At 38.5% G+C, this 20880-nt stretch overlaps 1 protein-coding gene across 1 annotated transcript in view; it reads right to left on the bottom strand.

The window, feature by feature from the left end:
• LMTK2 (lemur tyrosine kinase 2) overlaps positions 1-20880 on the bottom strand; it is a 107622-nt gene that overhangs the window by 20195 nt on the left and 66547 nt on the right. The window contains exons 3-7 of the mRNA XM_017734301.1: positions 6868-6992; positions 5893-6037; positions 4069-4142; positions 3477-3595; positions 2667-2754 (exon numbers count right to left, since the gene is read on the bottom strand). Coding sequence (XP_017589790.1) covers positions 2667-2754; positions 3477-3595; positions 4069-4142; positions 5893-6037; positions 6868-6992 — 551 coding nt within the window. The remainder of the gene's footprint in view (positions 1-2666; positions 2755-3476; positions 3596-4068; positions 4143-5892; positions 6038-6867; positions 6993-20880) is intronic.

Genomic DNA, 20880 nt, shown 5'->3' on the forward strand with positions numbered 1-20880 from the left:
GAGCTCTAGCTCAGCATTAAACCACTGGTAGCAGAACAGGACCATGTTCCTCATCCTTCCCATTTGAGCAATAGTCACCACAGACACTGGAACCTTTAGTCAACCACTTTAAGTTCCACCTGCCCATATGTTTTTTCTGATGAAGAATCACTCCTGTGTGTGCATCTCCATGCACCCCAATTCACCCAATTTCAGGAAAAAAAGTACAAAAGGAGTTTTGAGATCAATTACCAAAAGTCTAAAAAATCCAAGTAACTGCCATTCCAACCACAGCGATAAAAAGCTTCCTGACACTCCCTTAAAAACCTTTTTACTAAAAAAACCTATTTAGCACCATCTCCTGTTCCAAAAGGTGCCATCATGCTTCCTTTACATTGCTTCCTTCCTGTCTCTACTCTGCCCTTACTCCAACATTGTCACCTCCCACTGCAGGCCCTGGACCACAAGAATTAGTGATGTACAGGGACACTGAGCTACTCCCTTGTCCCAGTCTCTGCATCAAACTGCTCAAGTGAACACTGCCCTGTCTGCCCAGCTCCTGTGTATTTGTGTGCACATGGAAAAAAAATGTTATCATGTGTAGGAGATACTCAGCTCTACCAAGTAAGACCTCTTTAAGTGAGCCAGACTTCAATATGAAAGTTACGTTTAACTGACTAATATATAATTTTCTAAAACCAAGTTTTATTTCACTTGGAGTAGAAAAATGAGCACAGACATTTATTTTCCATTCCAAAGAAATTACCTAACTACACTCAAATTTGTAAAACCACCACTTTAACTGTCAAGCTTACTGCCCCCAGTTAAAGGGAAAATCTGTTTTATCCCCTTAAATGAAATCCTTTCCAGATAACTCTGCAGGATCATGACAACTTCTGGCATAAATAATCAGGCATCAAACGAGGATATTATTTTTTCCTGTATACTTAAAGTAGGGCAATCTTTAAAAGCTACTCCATCTTCAAATTTGAAGTTGGATCAAATCACATAACTATTTGAAAACATGGCAGCAATTAAATCTGATTTGGATGCATATCTGATGGACTCTATAAAATGCAATTCTCTTTCCAGGGTCCTTTTAAAGAAACTCCAATCTGAATTGCAGGTTTAAAAACCAGTAAGAAGTATTCTATTTCTACATTGAAAAACTATAAAAAACCTTATCTGTTAACCTTAGGCACAGAGTTTTTAATTGTTAGCAAAACCAGAACATTTCACTTTGATCAGTCACTTTAAAAGTTCAGGCATTTCTTCAATTTGGAAAAGAAGGATTTTATCAGCACTTTTGCCTCATTAATTTACCACAGCTAATACGTTTGAGCAAAAGAGCAGCAAGTAAAAATATAGTTATTTAAGGTCACAGATTAATTGATATTTCTCAAAAATCTCAAGTTCATGCTAACTAATTTAAATTGCCTGAGGCAACTAGAAGCAGATTTTTGCACCTGAGTTTAAAGGAAAATTGTGAAGTACAGAAACTGGTAAAAAAGATCTTGCTGAAGTTTATAAATGCAAACTGTCTTATTTCTGAAAGATTCATTCCTTAGTAATATCTGTGCACTTCTGACTTCATTTCTGTCTTGACATTTCCCAAGGAACTCTGCTTTGGGTGACATCTGCACAACAAACCTTAAAAGCAGCTACTGAGCCAATGTTTAGACAGCCACCTGGACTTTGGGGTTTGCTTGGTTTTAGTAACTTGTTAAGCTACAATAAAACAACTCAAGTCTTTCCAGACCATGAATCCAGATTTTTGTCTCTCATGACTCTGCATGCTGGGCACAGTTCAGAGGTTCTCTACATGCCCCCCCCTTCCTCACAATATTCACGTACATTCCAAGGAATGCGGTGGCTGAGCAAGGCTTTGTGCTGTCCCTCCCATTCCAGGGACCACTGTGGCACTGAAAGCAGTGGGAACACCCTTCAGTGTGTTCCTACCTTTTCTTCTGGTGCCCAGGAAGCATAAGGCAGTTGCTTGGGGGGCAGAAGAAGGCAAATAAAAGGATAAGAAAGTAGGGAAAAGAATAATACAGTAAGAGAAAGGACCAGGAAGAGAATGAACACTGAAACTGAAAATTCTAGCTATAAGAAGACACATGACTGATATCAGATGTGAGCCCACCATTGCATTTTAGCCCAAAGCTGCACAGCATGGGTAAAATCCAGGCACTGCAGAGGTGGGGGTGGAGGCAGGAGGCAGGAAATTCTTCCATTTTCCTCAATTAACATTTTTACATAAATGGTAATAAAAGCACATTAAGATTGCAGACAGCAAATATCATCTCAGATGTGATGTCAGTGCACGCATGTGATACTGGACTGTGATAAAAAGCTCCTTTCTATGATACCCTCTGCCCTCCAAGCTCCCTGTTGAAGGCAGACTGAAAGAGACTGGCAATTCCATTATCAAAGAACAGGTATTTGCCTCTTCAGCATATTCCACAAGCACTTAGAACATACATGATGGATTGAAGAAAGTACCAAAAAAATTGTAATTGTGGTGTCTCTAAACAAAAAAAAAAAAAAAAGTCCTGTGAAATTCTGGTTAATCAAAAAACTTCCCAGAGAGAAGAAGAATCATTTCATGTGCAAAGGGCAGTAAATACACCACACACAATTCACACCAGCAGAAAAACAACCGCAGCCTCTCGTATAAGTGCACTTACCAAGTCACAGAACTCAAAAACTAGGAGATAAGGAATGGCTTCCACACATTGCCCAATACACTGGAGAACATTTGGATGCTGAAGAATGCTGGAGTGAAAAAATACAGTTAAAGCCAGGAAGATCACAGCAGAATGCAACACACTGAAATCCCTACCAGAAGTTTCAACACATAACATTGGAGGGGGGTGGCAGGAACAGAAGGTGCAAGTACCAAAGCCACAGATTCCATTTGGACCTTTGTATCTCCTTTGTATTGCTGAAGTGTATCACTGACAGCAGCCAAAACTCAGAGCATCTCAAACCCAAAAAATCCAGGACTGTCACATGAGAGTCACACCCATCCTCCCACCACCCCTCATACCAAAAATAAAAGCATGCAACTGGTTCACGAACTACACCAAGGTACAGAGCTGGCTAAAAGATAAACCTTTTTTTAGCCAGGTTAGTTCCCAGCCAGATCAGTTACTTTTCCTAAATTGCTCCAAAACCACTTGTGCCAATGCAGCAGAAGGCATGAAATTTCTTCTGACAACTGCCAACAACCCAAGCCTAAATGCAAATATAGCCAGGACGTTAGAAAGCACGGAGAAGAGAAAGCTCTTCACTGACCAATCTTTTACAGCATGTTCAGGCAAGGTAAAGCACAAGTTATATGAACACAACTTTTGCTCACTTTGGGTTGAATGTATTTCACATTTTAAAGACAAACATTACAGTTATATAGGAGGGCAAGTAGAGACAATAACACTGAACAAAAGCAACGTCCAAAACTCATGTGCAGTAGAACGAAGCTGTGAAACATTACTTACTAATATGGTTCTCCATTTCTTAAAAACTGTTCTTGCTCCTTGGGACCTGCACTTGCCTTTAACTCCTTCACTATTACCCTTGCTACACTAGTGCCTGTGTAGATCTCTCCAAGGAGAACCTGAAAAAGAGATTGTGTCTTTAATCAGAAGGGAATTCTGTAGTGTTCCTCCAAAGAAAAACAAGAGCTAAAAACATGTTGTAGGAAAGACACTCTGGCTTTTTTACAAACACAAACAGAGCTTTGAAAAGTAAATACCCATACTTAAATCTTGACAACTGATCTACACATCAGCTTTCAGAAAACATGTTTGCAGGTGAAGACCACTTATTAACTTAAATTTTTTCCTAAAAAGAATTGGTAAAAACAGGAGTGCATTAACTCAAATTCATGTAAGTGAAAAGTCTAAGTAGTCTCTAGTAAGAATCTACAGGTAAATTCAAAAAGTACTGCATGCAAGGAACTATCTAATTTCAACTTCAATTTTTCTTATGTTACTACTTTTTTTTGAGTACCATTTTAAGGTAAATACAGAGGCCTAGTCAGCTGGGAATAAGCCTCAATCTGAGCAATATTAAGAGATAACTCCTCACCTTTCCAAACCAGCCATTTCCAATTTCCTGGATGTAGTTTAGACTCTGACGTGCAACTTGAGACTTTGATCCATCTGTCACACAATGAAACAAATGTAACACGTATCAACCACTCAGATGGCCAAAGTCAGCAACTGCTGAGGAAATAATGCAAGCTTCTACAAAATTTATTCCCAACAGGGTGCGCACATTCAGCCCAAGCACCAAAACCTTGTCAAATGTACATAAAGTAGGAAGGTAATGTTGTGACAACAGCACTCAAGTGAAACTTTACTCAGGGGCAGCTTCTAAGCCATACCAGAACACACCCCCTACAAAACCACAGCAATTGTCCTGAAGAAATGTGAGCTTGAAAGTTTTTAACACATTCAGCAAGAAGGCAAAAAGGCTAAGTTCTGCTTCCAATATAAAACTGTGTTATAGCCTGTAGCTGGGTAGAGAAAACAATCTACTTACAATAGTTTCCTATGTAAGTAAAATAGAAAACCCAATGTACATATTAACATTTATAGTTATATAGAGTTACTGTTTTAAGAGAAACAGTTTGACTGCTTTATTCTTCAGCCCAACTGCCCTACTTGTAGCTACCATCTGGAAGGAGGACATTTTTCAACTAAAAATGCTTCACATAAGAGCCCAGAGAGAAGAAGGACAGAAAAGAAAATCCAGATCGCGGCAGATAATGGGGCAGTAACAATGGCAGACCCCATACATCAGAGGAGATCCAGCAGCATCTGTCCCTCTGCTGCCCCACTGCTTAGGAACACTAACAAATAGATGCAAACAAAACCTTTTCTTGTCTGAGAATTCTAGCCCACAATTTATTTCCATAAACCACATTTAGAGTAGTATTATTGCATTGGAAGAGCCAGAGCTGTATAATTCACTGTCAGTGTGCTCCTAAGCATGGTGAAGGCCACAGCAGTGCAACCACATTTTATCCAAGCACTCAAGCACATTGCCTTACTTCTGGCAAAACCCTTGTTGTGACAGTATCATTTTAACAATTATGGCTACACAGAAGAGCTGACATAAAATTTTTCACTCAATTTTTCCCAGCTCTTTAAAATACTGAGTCATTTGTACAACTGTGTCATTTGTATTAAAGGCACACTGAGTTTCTTGAAATTCATACAGGAATTTTACTAGAAGCTTCCCTGAACGTCTAATGCTCAAGCAACACAAGTAGTACGTAAAATTATGTGAAATAGCACATAATAGGAGAGTAAGCACTCCAGGCTAAACTGTGGTTATAGTATGGTAAGATGCTTAAGTTTCCCTTTACAAAAATTGTGTTTTAAAGAACACATTCCAAAAACCCTTCCACACAGAGAGATTAAACCTAATGCTCTGTCTTACCAAGATCACATTTACAGCACAAATAGTCTACAGTGACATTAAGAAAGTGATGCAGCTGAATAGCAGCACTGATGTCAAGTAAAGGATTCACTCTTTTTTTCCATTTAAGGGTGGTGGTTAAAATCCAATGACAACTTAGCCATGAAGAAAACCACTAAAGAGCGAAGTCACAAGTGTGCCAGGGTACTTCAAACCCTTTAGGTATATACAGATATGATGACAGCAATCTAGAGAGGGGGTTTTAAGGTAGTTTTGCTCTCTTAAGCTCTCTTACCCTGCCACAGGTTAACATCGTAGAAGCAGTATTTCACATTTTATCCTTTACCCTACAAAATATATTGGCTCGGTTTATGGAAATCTGTAGCAAGTTATTTGTTACAGTAAAGTCAAACATAATCAGTCACACTCCATTTTAGACACTGAAAATGGCTACTTTTGTTTTTGCACTGAAAACCAGTATTTTACCTGTACGAGATGGAAACTGGGAGGGAGTTGGTAAAGCAATATTGGGAACTGAAAGAGTAAACACTTCTGCTGGAGACTGAACAGATGGAGTATCTTCTGCTGGAGGTGTAAAATCTATTTCATCATCAAAGTTATCTTCAAATTCCTAAACAAAAGAAGTCTTAGTAAACAAGCTGATCCTTGCCTTTAAATAAGTACTAATACATTTCTTTCAGTTTGAATGACCAATGCAAAGGAAGCTTAAGCTTTCTTCCAAGGATAGTAACAGACATTTAGTATTCTACTCTTTATTTTCCAATAATTGCTGTCTCAAAGAGATTAAAGCATTGCTTTTAATAATCAAGGGGTTTTTGTTTAGTTGGGTTTTTGTGGGCTTGGTGGTTTGGGTTTTGTTGGTGGTGTTGGTTTTTTTGCTTTGTTTTCTTTTTACTTTAAATGCTGGCTTTGAACAAACTACCATGAACTGCTCAGGCCAAATATTCTCCAGTTAGAAATGAGAGCAAAGCTCAATTTTAGGAACACTGATTACAGATGTTCCAAAAGTAACTATTCTCTGATGACAATTTCTCAAGAGTTTTGCTACAGTGCATATGCATCTTCAGTATTCTTATTTGACAGGAGTGTCTTAAACCCCACCAGCAGACTAAGAAAAACAAAAGAAAACACAGAACAACAACAAAAAGGTTCTTTACAGCAAAATTGTCTCAAGGGTGTAACTTTTACTACTGATCCTGATAGCTAGTTACTCTTTTGAAAAGGCATTAAAGATTCTTACTGCAGCAGGGACCAATTAGTTCAAACAAACACCTGCATCAGGACTTCACAGCCTGCAAGAATACAGTCACTGGCTGTTTCAGAAGAGAGAGGATGTACAGTGACACTGAAGAGTATTAGCACAACTAATCAAGTGTTCTGGATATCAGGATGCAGCTGACAATTATCACTTATACACACCTTGGTAACTTCAGGTCTTACCTTGAAATCTATCTCAGGGTCTTTACAGCAGGAGACACAATTTGCCAGCAGAATGACCAGGACTACCAGAGTACACAGAGACAGAACCACAAAAGATGAGGGAACTTCAGCTGTAGCTCCTTCTCCTAGAAATAAACATGTATGCAGTATTATAGAAATATGTTTAGCACTCTAAGCAGTTCCTCCAAAACATACTACCTACCAGCATTTACTTTAAAATGGGAAGCTGAACATTTAATCCCATGGATGTGATAGTACCAAGCCTTGGGATTCTGTTTAAGTCAATAAATTTATACAGATATCCAAACACAGAGAGTAGAAATCTGGTCTTTTGGAAGACATTTCCCATGAGCTAAAACACCTGACCTAAAGAACAGGCAGCAAGTAGAAATCCTCACCTAATCTGCACACAAATTTAAAATATATCACCATAGGACAGTACTCTGTCTTTCAATAAATGCATTTGTGACAATCTGCCAAACACACAAGTTGCTGTCACAAACGCAATGGATGTAATCAGCTCCACCCAGTTTCTGTTTCTTGTGATTCACTGGGTGATTTGTCTCCATTTCAAGAACTTTAGATTTCTAGCCATTTTACAAACACAAATAATTTTCCAACATTTTATAGATAAACATTCTACAATACATTTCCTGAGATTAAGTCAGGTTATTACTCACACAGGATCAAAAGCCTCAAATGGCATTTTAGAAAAATCATAAGTTATTTCCAGGGGTATTAAACCTATTTTCCTCCCTGTTTTCATCTTCGATAGAGAACAAAGACATGTGGTTCCCTAGGAGACCAGAGCACACATCTTGAGGAGTTTTGTTGTTGCTGTTTTTTTTCAAACAGGTACTGCCACAGGGATTAGAAGAGGAGTTGGACCACAACTGATTAAAATATATTTAGATATTACATCACTGTCAGAGTTTAACAATGTCAGGTGACCTGGACTGACTGGATTTTACGAGAGCATTTCAGTATCAATGGGAACGTCTGGCAACAGGACACAGTGTATACAAAGCCTTGAAAATAAGAAAAGCAGAAGCTGATCATGAGTTAAGGGGCACACAAACTTTTCCACCTACCTCTTAAACCTTCAAAAAACTACATAATTTAAGAGATTTGCAGAAAAAAAAGCTACAGCTTTTTATCATGTTCCACTGAACACTTACAGAATATTTACTTATTTTAATTACATGTAAAGACTAAATTGACATAATAAAAGTCCTGCTTTCAAGTGTGTCAGCATATTTTCAGGTCACATTTTCTGCACAACTAGGAATATTATCAATACAACAAATAAAAGTTAGCAAAAATGGAAGGTTTTCAAACAAGTGATTCTGTTTCTGGTTTCCACAACAGTTTTGGCATTCTAACCTCATTAGGGACTGGGAATACTCCACTGCAGATATTGAGAATTGTTCAAACACAGATCAACAACAATGTGAGACCACTCACCAGCTTTTAGTCATAACTCTGAAGAGAACAAAGTATCTCTGAAGAGGGCTCTCAATAGAACAATTTATATTCATTTAAATCAAGTCTTCTACATAACTCAATGGATATTTTTCAATTTCTAAGCATCAACAAGAAACAAGGGGAAGATAACAGCTGACTTCTGTTTACTTCCTCCAAATGTTCAGTAACCTGATGAAGGAGACTGAAAATTACCTGAACTGCAAATACAAGCATTTTTTGTGAAGTCATTAATTAGTTGAATTACTGTAACAAACACACACAGGTAATACAGCTGTAGATAAAATTTAAGAAATTCCTTTGAACTCCTATTTGAAACCAAATTATAAAAGGTAGCTTTACTACAAAAAAAAAGAAAATATTTATGTTACCAGGTATTACAAATTAAAATTACTGTTTCAGACATTTTTCCAAACCCATCACACCTGATTTCCAAACAACTTCCTTACCTTCACCAGCAACTCCACTGAAACAAGAAGTCAACTCACCCCAGACTATCTACTTAACCGATGCAGATTTTCCCTAACAAACACCCAGGAACACATCACCACAATCACAATATACTCCTCCCAGTAGAAGATCAAGACTCCTGAACCCCTCAAATGTTTCAAGCACTTAGGAAAGTTGGCCAAGCAAATCCCTGCACACTGAACTCAGCCACCAAGAGCATTGTAATTATACACAGAAAGCATTCCTGCTATTTGAGGACTTAATTTCAGACCAGGTTGTTAAAGCACCTCAACTGCCAAGTGTATGAAACACTAAAAAAATGTTATCAAACTTTGAGTTTCTAGTACACTCTAAGGTCTCTTTTGATGCCCACATGGCTAACATGAATTTTCCAGTGACTTCCTGTTCCCCACAGAAACTGAGCATTATCCCTTCTCACCAGAACCTTCTGCTCCAAACACCACATCATCTTCTAGATGGTCCTTCTGACCAGCCTCTACCGAAACTTGAAGCAGCTCTTCAAAGTTTCCTTTACTTCTTTCAATCCTACTGTTTCTTTTCAAGACCTGACCAGGGGTTTGTGCCCCCAGAAGTACATCTACTGCAAGCACATCAGTTGGTCTACAACATGATGGCCTCTCTACCTACAAACTCTCAGCCCTGCACTATCCCAGCTACAGCAGCACAATCACAGCTACTGTTTACACAAACATTATCATGCTCACTGCAACTTAGGATCCCCACTTTTGACCCCAGCAGTCACAAGTTATCATAGCAAATCCAGCTAGGAGGATTCAAGTTCCGGATGATCTTACGCACAATTTATTAACACAAAGCGAGACATTTATTTAACTCAAAGTGGTTTATTTATTATATCACTCAAAGTGAGACATAATGAGCACTATCAATCATAAGTTGCACTTATTGAACATGTTAGATACACTGCATATGTATTCAGACATTTAATATGAAACAGATTACATTTTTGCTGGAATTCCTTCTGTGAGGGAAACTGCACATTTATCAAGCCTAAAGTCTTACGTGTTTTATGCAAGTTACACTGTTCTCCATAAGGTAACCATCTCTTTTAAGTGTCTTGGAAAGAATACCTAAAAGAAAAATATTGCTGCTGTTCATTATGCTACTTTCTAACCTTTAAATCCTTTTATAATTTCCTAGGAAAGAAAGCATGTGAATGAGCAGCAAATAATTGGAGAAAGTAATGAGTTTTTTCTTTTAAAAGCAAAGATCACTTTGAAAATGCAGCTTATCATTAAAGGTCTGTAAAGATGGAAGTCATCTAAACTTCCAAAAGCACAAGGCAATTTTCACATAGAAAGTTATGAACAGAAGCTTTAACACAAGAAAAATGCCAATTATCATGGGCAAGTTTCTGCAACAGTTACAGAACAGCATTTCAGATGACTCATACAATTAAGAGCTACTTACTAAGAATTACAGAATCCATCTCTGTTTGGATAAACTTTGAAGTTTCTTATACAGTAATTAATAAGTAATATCTTTAATTTTTAAAAAAACCCTGCAAATTAATGTAAAATTAAGTATTAAATTATGGCAACCTGTAACTGGGCTAAAATTTATTATAAGTGAAGCTATTTTAATAGCTTGCATGTATACATATTCAGTGATAGAAGTCACTGATTAAATATTGGAACTGGTCTTTGTGACACAGTGCTGAAAATCTGCTGCAGTATAACCTCGTTTTTCAACTATTTCCATCCAATGATTAATTCACTGGAGCTTTGTAAAATGACTTGGAACTAGAAGATATTTAATACACCCTTTTGTTTGTAAATTGTGGAAGTATCAAGGAATGATGGATATTTATTTTATGATCCTGACTGAAAACAGCAACCAGCAAGAAATCCATTCTACTTAATGCAGAAGAGCATTTTATATAGTCATCACACAAGAATTTTCTTTAATTAAAAAACCAGTTAAAAAACATCGTAAATTGAAATAATTTTAATATAAACCTGGATAAAATCCAATAAACACTCAAATTCAAGATCCTTAATATTATACATTCTAGAGAAGTTAAGAGATTTACTCAGGATATCACTTTAAAACCCTGCCATATTTACTGTAACCCTATGCAGTAACAACCTAAGGCATCTTAATATCTATCCAGAAGTCAGAATCTGTTCTTTAGGAAAGGAACCATCAAACAGATTTAAAAAAAAAAACAAACCATCTCTAACATGGCAACTGTAAAAGGCTTCCTGTCAGCTAATACAAACAGCCTAGACTACTTTGCTTTGGTATATCCAAACTACTTAAGCCAGAGGAAGAGGCCTGGATTACGTCCGTCCTATATTAAAATAAGCAGGAGATGAAGTGCAGCTGTGTCACTCTATGTGTTACTGCAAGGTTCACACAAAGTAATGCTTTACAAAGCTCCGTGCTAGCCACATGTTCCATCCCAAAATGGCACCTAGGTGGTCCTAAATTATCAACACAGAAAATCAAGTACTCTTCCAAAGCTTCACGGGATTAAATAAATCTATGTTATTTACCCACTTTTTAGAAGTGCATGGTATCATAAACAATTCAAAGCCCTGGTTGAGGCAGACATTTAATTAACAGCTTGTGAAGCAGATTCCTCAGCACCTCTGAAGATGCCATTTCCTAAGCAAGTTCTTCACTAAAGCCTAAATTTGAGCACAGCACATGTGAAGTCAAAGGCTGAACACAGGCAAGCACACGAACAGGCTCACTGAGGAAACAATGATGATGAGCTGCGTTGGCATTCTCAGGATCAAGTACGGACCTGAGAATACACACATCAGTATTTATTACAATGTTTCAAGGGGTGGAAAATATTATTTTCATACAAAGCATATTTCAAAGCAACTTCTATAGGCCAGGATTCCCTAGAACTTCTTAAGTTTCTTTTAAATCTCCTTTCTTCATAAGATAGTTCTCCAACTACCAAATGCAACACTCAAGCAAACACAAGTTTTCTCACTAGAATTGTTTGCCTTCTCTATCCCATTTCCCAGTCTGCCCACAATACTCTCAAATACCCACATGTCATCCACCTGTGGCATCCTTTGGTATCATTAATTACAAGTAATGAGCATGCCAACTAGCCAAATATTCCATCCACATTTACTCGCCAAGCAACAGCCTCCACTCAGGACAACACAGGACCAGGTGTAGCTGTCCATACATGAGGGATGCTGGGCTTGCCTTTCTTCTACTACCAAATCATGAAAGGTCAGTATGTACTCTTAATTTTGGTTCAACGTGAGTAATCACATTATTAGGTTCTCAACCTTCAGAAAACTGGGCTAAAAAGTGCGTGATACCACACAGTTCTAAGCTCAGGGAAACAGAAAAGTAAATGTATATTCCAGACATTACTGAGTGCACTGATAAAAGACATTCATTACTGTGATAAAGGCAGCGTAAGGCACAGATAAATTAAGCATTATTAGGGCACAGTGAACTTCAAGGGAGCATCTGATTTTAAGCTTTCAGCACAGTAGTTGCTATGCAACAACAGTCCCACTGCATAAGCAAGAGCCCATTTCCTTTCAAGAGCAGCTATATAACTGGCACTAATAGCTATAACTATTTCCAGCACAAATCTAGCATGACAGCAGTCACTTAAACTGTCTCTTGGACACACTCAAATTATATGATCATGAACTAAGATGCTACTTTATGACACCAAGGCAGAACAGCGCAGTCTTTCAAATACTAATGAATGACCAAATCTAATTTTGCTCCCTAGCTATACCCAGGGCATCTTTCATAAACTTTGTCAGTTTACTTACTCTGCTTTTAACGAATATTAAAGCAACCACATTTAAAAGTGTAATATCACCCTAATTTATAGTGGTTTTGACAAATATGATTTTAAAAGCCATCCCAACTTTCCTAAATAATGCTGTCATTCTCTTCTATGCCAGCAATTAAGTGGGAAAGTGCTATCGACTCCTATCCAGTTCTTCACAAGTCAGATTCAGATCATTATCTTTCCCTCATAAAGAGGTTCTCCTGCATTTATTTACTCCCTGAAATCTTCAGAGGTTTGCTACTAATAAGAACAAAACCATACAGACAGAACCAGGCCTATAAATTCAGATGGCCTGCAGGTAACGGAGAATACTACACAAAACCTCTATTCAAAATTATTTTTGACACATCTATTGTGTAATGCCCAAGCTGTATGATAAGGTAAAGCACAACAGACACTGCAACTCCTCCATTTCACAACAAAAAAACCCCAACCAAACTCAAGCACATTCCATTCATTACTACATTCTTGTAATCTCAATTTTTTCCTGCTATGCTGCATTTAACAACTGAGCCAAAAAAAGCATCGTTTTCAAGATTAAGTTTCAGCAGAAACGGGTGCAGTACGATTATTCAGTTGTGCAATGCTATATCACAATGGGCTTTAAAATACTACATTAGAAGGGCATTCAAATCACCAACCTTCAACTGAGATACAACACAAGCAAACAAAAACTTAAGTTTTGAAGGAGTGTTATTTGCACTTCAGACATTCTTTTGAAAATAAAATGAAGAGAATTCTAGGGTGAGAGAGACACTCCTAATTCCAATCTGCCCTTTGCCTTGAATGGCCATTACCAGTAAAACACCAGTACTCCAGGAAGAAACATTCCCAAGATCTCAGAAGATTTTCACTGACTTGATGTCCTCAATGCAATGGCAGCACCTTAGTGAAATCTAAAATGGGTTCCAAATGCCCAAAATATTTCAAGCAGCGACTGGAAATGTTCCTTCATTGAGCGTTGCTCTCTAAGAACAGGCACACAACACTGCTTAAGGAACTTTTACGTTTCTCAGTTTACACCTGAACTTTTCAGCATTCAGATTTTTAGTACTTAAGCCACTCAACTCAAGCAGAAATGTTTACTGTCTTAGACCAATAACCTGGAACAAACTATTGAAAATTTTATTAACTGAAGAGTTATTTCAAAAGTCTGTCTTCTCATGACTTTATTGCTACCCTTACGTTGGATAATGCAAATGTCTAATGCATTACTAATAAAAGGAACCTTGGGTATTATGTACCCTTTTGCAAAAGCACTTTATCAACTGATTTTATTTTTCCTTCTGTGGTAAAATCTTACTTTCTAGATACAGTCTCAAGCAAAAAAACCTCTTAGGGACTTAAAGCTGCAGCTTTCCAAGTTACTTGTGCACAATTGTACTTAATCTTTCTGAAAACAAGAAGCAATAACTAACAGCTTGTCAATAAAATGATTTCCTGGCTAAATCTGAATTGTGTCACATGGCCTAAATCAAAGTCTGGCACTTGGAAAGATACAAGTAAAACGACAAGACTTTTCAGCAGTAGTGTGGGGAAAAAATAATCAAAAGTCAAATACAAGTCTGTTCCTATATTCTACCAGACAGAAATTGAAACATTTCATCTCTCTACTCAACTTGTCCACTACAAACCCTGCCTTACCCTAGAACTCCATTAAGTCCCTCAAGGGGCAGGTGGGTGGGATGAAAGGCCAAGGCATGTGCATAGACAATTCTTTTGAAAAAGAATTCTTCTTTACAACCATTGACCATCAGAAGTAAGGGTAATGAAGACAGCAACATGGCCATTTCTTACAGAGTTTATCCCCATGAAACAATAAAAACCCCTCTGACACACTCCTTCAACCCATCTTGAGTTCTGGATATATTTCTACAGTGTCAAAAGCCAGTTTCACAGTTAAATGTGTGTTTTGTGGACACATGACCCTGAAATATCACTGTCCTATGCAGTAAGTTACAATATTTTCAAGAAGAAATCTTAGCTATTTCATATCACGACTGGATGTGTAATTCCATGTCAACAATTCTCAGCAAATTATCTCTGTCCTCCCATTTGTCCTTAAAAAGAACAGAAGTCTACCCTGCAGTATAAGCCAGCATTTTTTCAAACTGCTTTATCCCATGCTCCCCCCTAAATGCTTTTACAATGTGCTTCAAGTGAGTTTCTACATCTGCTTAAATCCACTTTGTGTGGAAGAGTGGCACAGGTTACATATCCTAAGGCAAGAATACCCAGGGAAATGCTGGACTCTCCTGGAGCACAGCATCTCGGAACAACACTGCTCTGATCCTCCTGCTTCTGAACACTTGTCCTGGCCCGAATATTGGCTGAACAGTTAGTAACCAGCAAAACTCTGAGCTGGGATTAGTTTTACATTACTGACCTTATTCTATTATCCTACAAGTCTTCCCAGTAATGTCAGAGAATTACTCACACAACAGCATACTGCTCAATTTTAATAAGGACTAAATATAGGCTGGTACTTCAAGTGTTTACAGAGCGAGATCTGTTTGAAGTTTCAGTGCTAGAATCTCATGTTTGCACAAAGGCATCTTAAGACAAGGTAAAAAATATCCATGTTAAATAATTATGTGCCTTATGCCTTCATGGCAGTGTTTCTGGAAAATCTGGGTAGCATTATCATCTTGCAAATGTATCACTGACTCTTCACTGTGTGTATGTATATGTGTGCATATAGGTACATACACATGCTCACAAAATTCTGCTGTGCATACTTTATTCTGTACTGCTAGATGTTGGTTTTGACAATTATTTCCTGCTCAAGTACATTTTTTTTCATCTGCTATATCATTTCTCCAACAGTGAGGCATGGGAGTTGTAGATTTTTTTTTTTTTTTTTTTTTTACACAGGAAAGACCACAATAATTCAAAGCAGCATGAGAAAATCACACATCAAGGTATCTCAAACCACCAGAAAAGCATTACCTGCAGCATGGAAACCAAAACTACAGTATCTCTTTCTCCTGTCATTTGATAGCAATACAAGCTACTAAGATACACTGCCTTTGAAGAGACTAATTTCCTTCACTTCACAGGAAAGAAATCCATAAATGCAACTTTCATGAGACAGGATTTTCTGGAATCTTGATTTTATAGTAGATGCCTTTCCAATTCCAATGTACAGCTGGGTTAAGAAATGCAGGAAAGAAAGGAAAAAGCAGCATTTTGCAAAAAGTGCTTATTAGATCTATTTCTCACCCCTATTCATAGCTAAAGGATGCCTAGGAAGCACAGGCCATAGAGTAAATGACTGATTTTGGAGAACTGGATCTGGTCTACAGTCTGAAAGCTTAAAAGTCAGCACTAAAAAAATCTACTGTTACTATTTTCTGCACATCTTTCATACCAAAGAAGTCTCAGGGTGCAATGGCAGTCCCAGAAGAGTCATGTCACTGTTAAGTCACTACAGTGATGTTTTCTACCAGGAAGGAAACTTTTGTAAGTGTAGCAGTGTTGGACAAGGTGTTACTTTGTACAGCATTTCATACTAAAATCATTCAGAAGACAATTTACTGACAATGTGCTTCCCACCACTACCTTGCCTAAGCTACATATGGCACGACACCTTGCTACAGACAGTGCTTAAAGCACATGTCCAGACTCACAGGGCTATCCTGACGTTTTGTACATTTCTGACTATAAAAGTTGACAAAATGTTTCTAGTAGCTAGATGTTGCTCAAGACCTTTCATAACAGCAGTACAATGAAAACAAAGAGCTCACAGAGGGCAACAAAAGCATTGAAGCTTTTGCAAATTGTATCCAGAACCGCATCAAGCTCCAGATACTAAATGCCCACACCAAACAGAAAGGCAGACCCAAAATAAAACCTAAGGCAGACTCCAGTACTCCATGTGCTGTCCTTCTGCTGCAGAACTGCAGTGTTAGTACTGAAACAGAACTGTGATTTCTGCAGCTCTGGCATTACACTGACTGAGGTCCCTTTATCCCACGCAGATAAACCGTGTGTGAATAGTGACTGAAACCAGACTACAGCAAATATTCAGAAAATTACTCCCAATCAAATTTACCAATCCGGAATGCTGGATCTCACAAAATCTTTTTTTTATACAGGGGCACAGCCAGCACCCATCAATGCACCCTTTCAAACCAATGCCCAGCACCTGATGCTGCAACAACAAACCTTTAAACAGTCTCTGATCAGTGCTATCTCAACATGCTGCAATGATAACTGAGGAATTATTAGATACACCCAAGCATTCGAGACATAAGAAACTGCTTCAGAAAGTGACCTCCTCCTATGAGGACTCCTTTAGTTGTAGCAAAGTCCAGACACTTTATAGCCACAGGCAGAGAAAAGCAAACCAAGCCTGTGAACAAAGCCTTGCGTGGAACATCCCTGCCAGCCAAAGTCAGCACTGGCTTCCTACCTCAGAGTCAAACTCACAGGCAGAAACAAAAGATAAAAGACAAATTTCCAGCTCTAGTTCTACGATTATTAAATGCTTGGGACAGAAGCTGGAAGAAGAAATATAGGGAGAAGTAAACAAGTTCAGTGCTTGAAAGCGGAAGAAGGATAGACCACTCCCATGGAAGGCACATACCATAGTTAAAATCCCCACTTTAAAAGCAAGATTTTTCTTAACTTTCAGTGTTACTAACTTGCATACACTTAGAAAATTTTCTTATTATGTGCAAGAGTCACAGACATTTTACATGGTACCAAACCGCAGGCCACAACTGCAATTTGGTCCCAGTCTGACAGAACTCCAAGTAAAACATCAAGCCAAACCAACTCCAAAGCAACAATTTTCCCAAGGGGTATATATATACACTACAGAACTCATCTCAACACACACAAAAAAAGTGTCTTCATCTCAAAAGTTTTAACTTGTCACCTGAGGCCAGCTGAGTACACTAGACACAGCTGCATGAATATTTAGATACTCTGGATACTATATACCAATTTCTAACCATCTCTTCCTGGATCCTACATGACCAAGTCCATCAGCAGGGACTCCCTGCCACTGACACCCAACTGGGCCAGTCAGTCCCAAGCCCAAGGTTCTCAAAAAGCAATCAGGTAGGCACCAAGTCCAGCTGCCTCACTTCAACTGATCAGACTGTGTAGTCATCACAAGCGTGAAATTGAACACACCTGCTAAAATTGCTACCACCTATACAAGTTTTACAGGATAATAAAAGTATTTTGGAGTCTTACTTTGTATTTGCAAAGACTTCAGAGAGCACAGAGATGATGAAAAGACTTTGTCTGACATTACACACACACTTGATTCAGATGCTCAGCAGAATTAAGGTCAAGTATGGAAATCCAAGTCAGAACCAAGAGCCTGGATGTGAAGCTTTGGTGGTGGGTTGTGATGCCCTGTGTTTGGCTGCTAAACTCTGCTGCAGAAGAGCAGTGCCCAAACATCCTTACTTCAGCCACACAGCTGGTAGGGGAAATCATGTTAGCCTGATGCACTCAGGGAAAATCACCAGCACTGCAGGCTCAAGACAACTTCAGCACTTCAGTCTAGGAACTCCTTTTCAGCACAACTGCCCCAGCTCTCACCTCCAGTATAAAGTCAAACCGTAAATTCAGAACTATCACAGTACCTATCAGTATCCTTCTTTTCCACTCTCAGAATAAATTAAATCTAAGTTAGCCAAAGTATTTTTAGCCAGTAGCATCTTCAACAGCCTGTTTTTTGTATTTCCTACAATAATTGCAAGGAACCTTGCCAGTTAAACAGTTCAAACCTGATTTCATTTACCTCCTCTCCTTATTGTTGGATAAAAAACATATTAAGTCAGTTTAGAAATATAACATCAAAAATGCAGATAAATATAGAACACCTCATCATCTGCTTGAAAAGAGTGGCATCATTCATCTCAATCAGGGCCCTGAGAACCTGACAGGTCCCCAGCCATCCAGTCTGGCAAAATTCCACAGCGTTTCCACAAATTGGAGCACTTTTGCACAAGGAATCCAATCTAGTCTTGCTAGAACCTGCCCATCACCACTTCCAGCATTCCAGCTTCCTCCCCAGAGGAGGAGTTAATTTACTGCAGGTGTATTCCACGAAACAGTCTGTAAAATTCCTTACAATAATAACTACAGGCACTTTCCTTCTTTTTCTGTGGATCCCACCTTTCCTATTACAAGCGACACACATAAAGATGTTTCTCCATTGTCAAAGAAGCAACCACTCTTGTTAGGTGAAGAACTGTGGGATTCTAAAGTAATTTTGAAACCAATTACTAATCATTCTATGAAAAGCCCATTGAATACTTCACAAGTTTTCAATCCATATGTATCAGACCAAGTGTTACAGTGAACTGCAAAAACTGCCAAGGCCCAGAATGGAGCCCACCACCACCTGCCAGCCCCAACACAGGAAATCAAAGCAACCTGTCAGGGACACAAGAGGCACATTCAGAATACAGCTGATTTGTTTTTAAACACAACCCATGACTCTTAACCCTGCAAAATAAAGTCACAGGTTTGTCTTCAGACAGGTTATAAAACCTGCCTAGAGTGACAGAGAAGGTTCAAGCTGAACCAGTCTCATTGTCATCCACTGGGAAGCCATTCAAAGGAAGGAGAAAAAAACAAGGGCCTTGTAGCTTTCCCACTGGTTCCTGCTGCTCCTACAGGTGATGATACAGGACACGTTGCAGCCTGAGAACCTGTTGCACTCAAACCCACCAGGCACACATTATTTCAGTCAGGAGAAAGTCCTCCCAGCAAAAGTGATGCCAGTGAAACTGGAAAAGGCTCCTAGTGAGGCCCTGAAGTTTCAATACTAAATATCCATCAATAAAGTAATCCAAATACATTATCTCTTCTTACATGACAAAGACACAGTAGAAAGCAGCAGCTTCATTTCCTGGAGTCCACTGGGTTTCCCATGACAGGATTTGGGCAATTGGCTACACTTGAGATAACATCCCATGTATACATACTTTGGCCTAAATATAACCAAAACCTACAAATAAAATTACAATATCTCATTCATGTTGTATAAGTCCAATATCACAACATCATAAATATTTCTCTTAGCAGTATTGCAGTTGGCAGACCTGATTCAGTCTTTTAAAAATACAGAATAAAAAAAACAAAAACAAAAAACTAACACTTTAATACTATGTCCTGCAATTTGTCCAATCAGCTTTTTATTTTGAGAATAAAGCTTTTTACCAATGCCATGGAAGTTATGCTTTGTTCCCCCATCTTTGGAAGGTACATGCATAGTCCTAATAGCAAAGAGGAAATAGTATTAAAAAAAAGGAACACTTTGACATTTCCCTTTCAATAGAAAAATTAACTGCATTTCAAGAAAAGTAAGACCTAGAAAAGGCACAAAAAAAATTCTCCATACAGAACTGATTCTGCTGTCCTACCTTACACCTCAATGACAAATTGATATTATTTGGACAAAACTCAAGTATTTTATAAATGAAAAAAATTATCATTTAGCATCAAAGGAAATAAATATTTAACTGATAGATTTCTCCTTTTCAGAAGTTTACCTTTATACAAAGTATGAAAGACCTCAAAGCAAGCTGATGGACAGAGTGACTTATGAACAATTCATAAATGTTCTGGGAAGAAAAATCTGGGAAAGAGACACAGGTCCGAAAATAAAGGAAGTATGGGTTCTACTCCCAGTTTTGATACCTCGTGTGGAAGAGCAGCCAAATTACCTAATCTTTGTGCTTCATATCTTTCCCTCCCCACTGCTCCTGCTCCTCCCTCAACATCTTGTCTATTTAAGCTATACAACTCTTCATGGCTAGAAGGGAATCTCAGCACACATTCAAACCAACCCGACTCTAACAAAATTCAGTCTCAATACAATGTTATACTGGTAAGTCCCAATGAAACGCCAACAATAAAAATGAATCAAAGACGTAGTTGGTACCTGTGAGTCCATATAAACCTCTGATCAGTCACTCCTGCAACTACGAGGGCATATTGTTTAGCTTGTGCTTTTAAGACAAACAGGAAAATAAGCAGGGAAATCGAAGGAAGCTAGGGTTACCTAACATACGAGAGAAATGTGAACTACATGACTATTTAGAGAGCCCGGCCCGGGGGGGCCGGGGGGGGGGAGACACCGCCTAATCTGACGGGAAAACAGGGAAGCTCCGTCTGCCCTGAAGAGCCTCCACCCAGGAACGGGAGTCCCGGTGATTCACAGGCAAAACCAGAAAAAGAAAAATCCCGCCGAGCTCTGTACAGGCGAAAACAGCAGCACTATAGGA

This window comes from Corvus brachyrhynchos, unplaced genomic scaffold (assembly GCF_000691975.1).
Source record: "Corvus brachyrhynchos isolate BGI_N302 unplaced genomic scaffold, ASM69197v1 scaffold5, whole genome shotgun sequence".
Lineage (NCBI taxonomy): Eukaryota > Metazoa > Chordata > Aves > Passeriformes > Corvidae > Corvus > Corvus brachyrhynchos.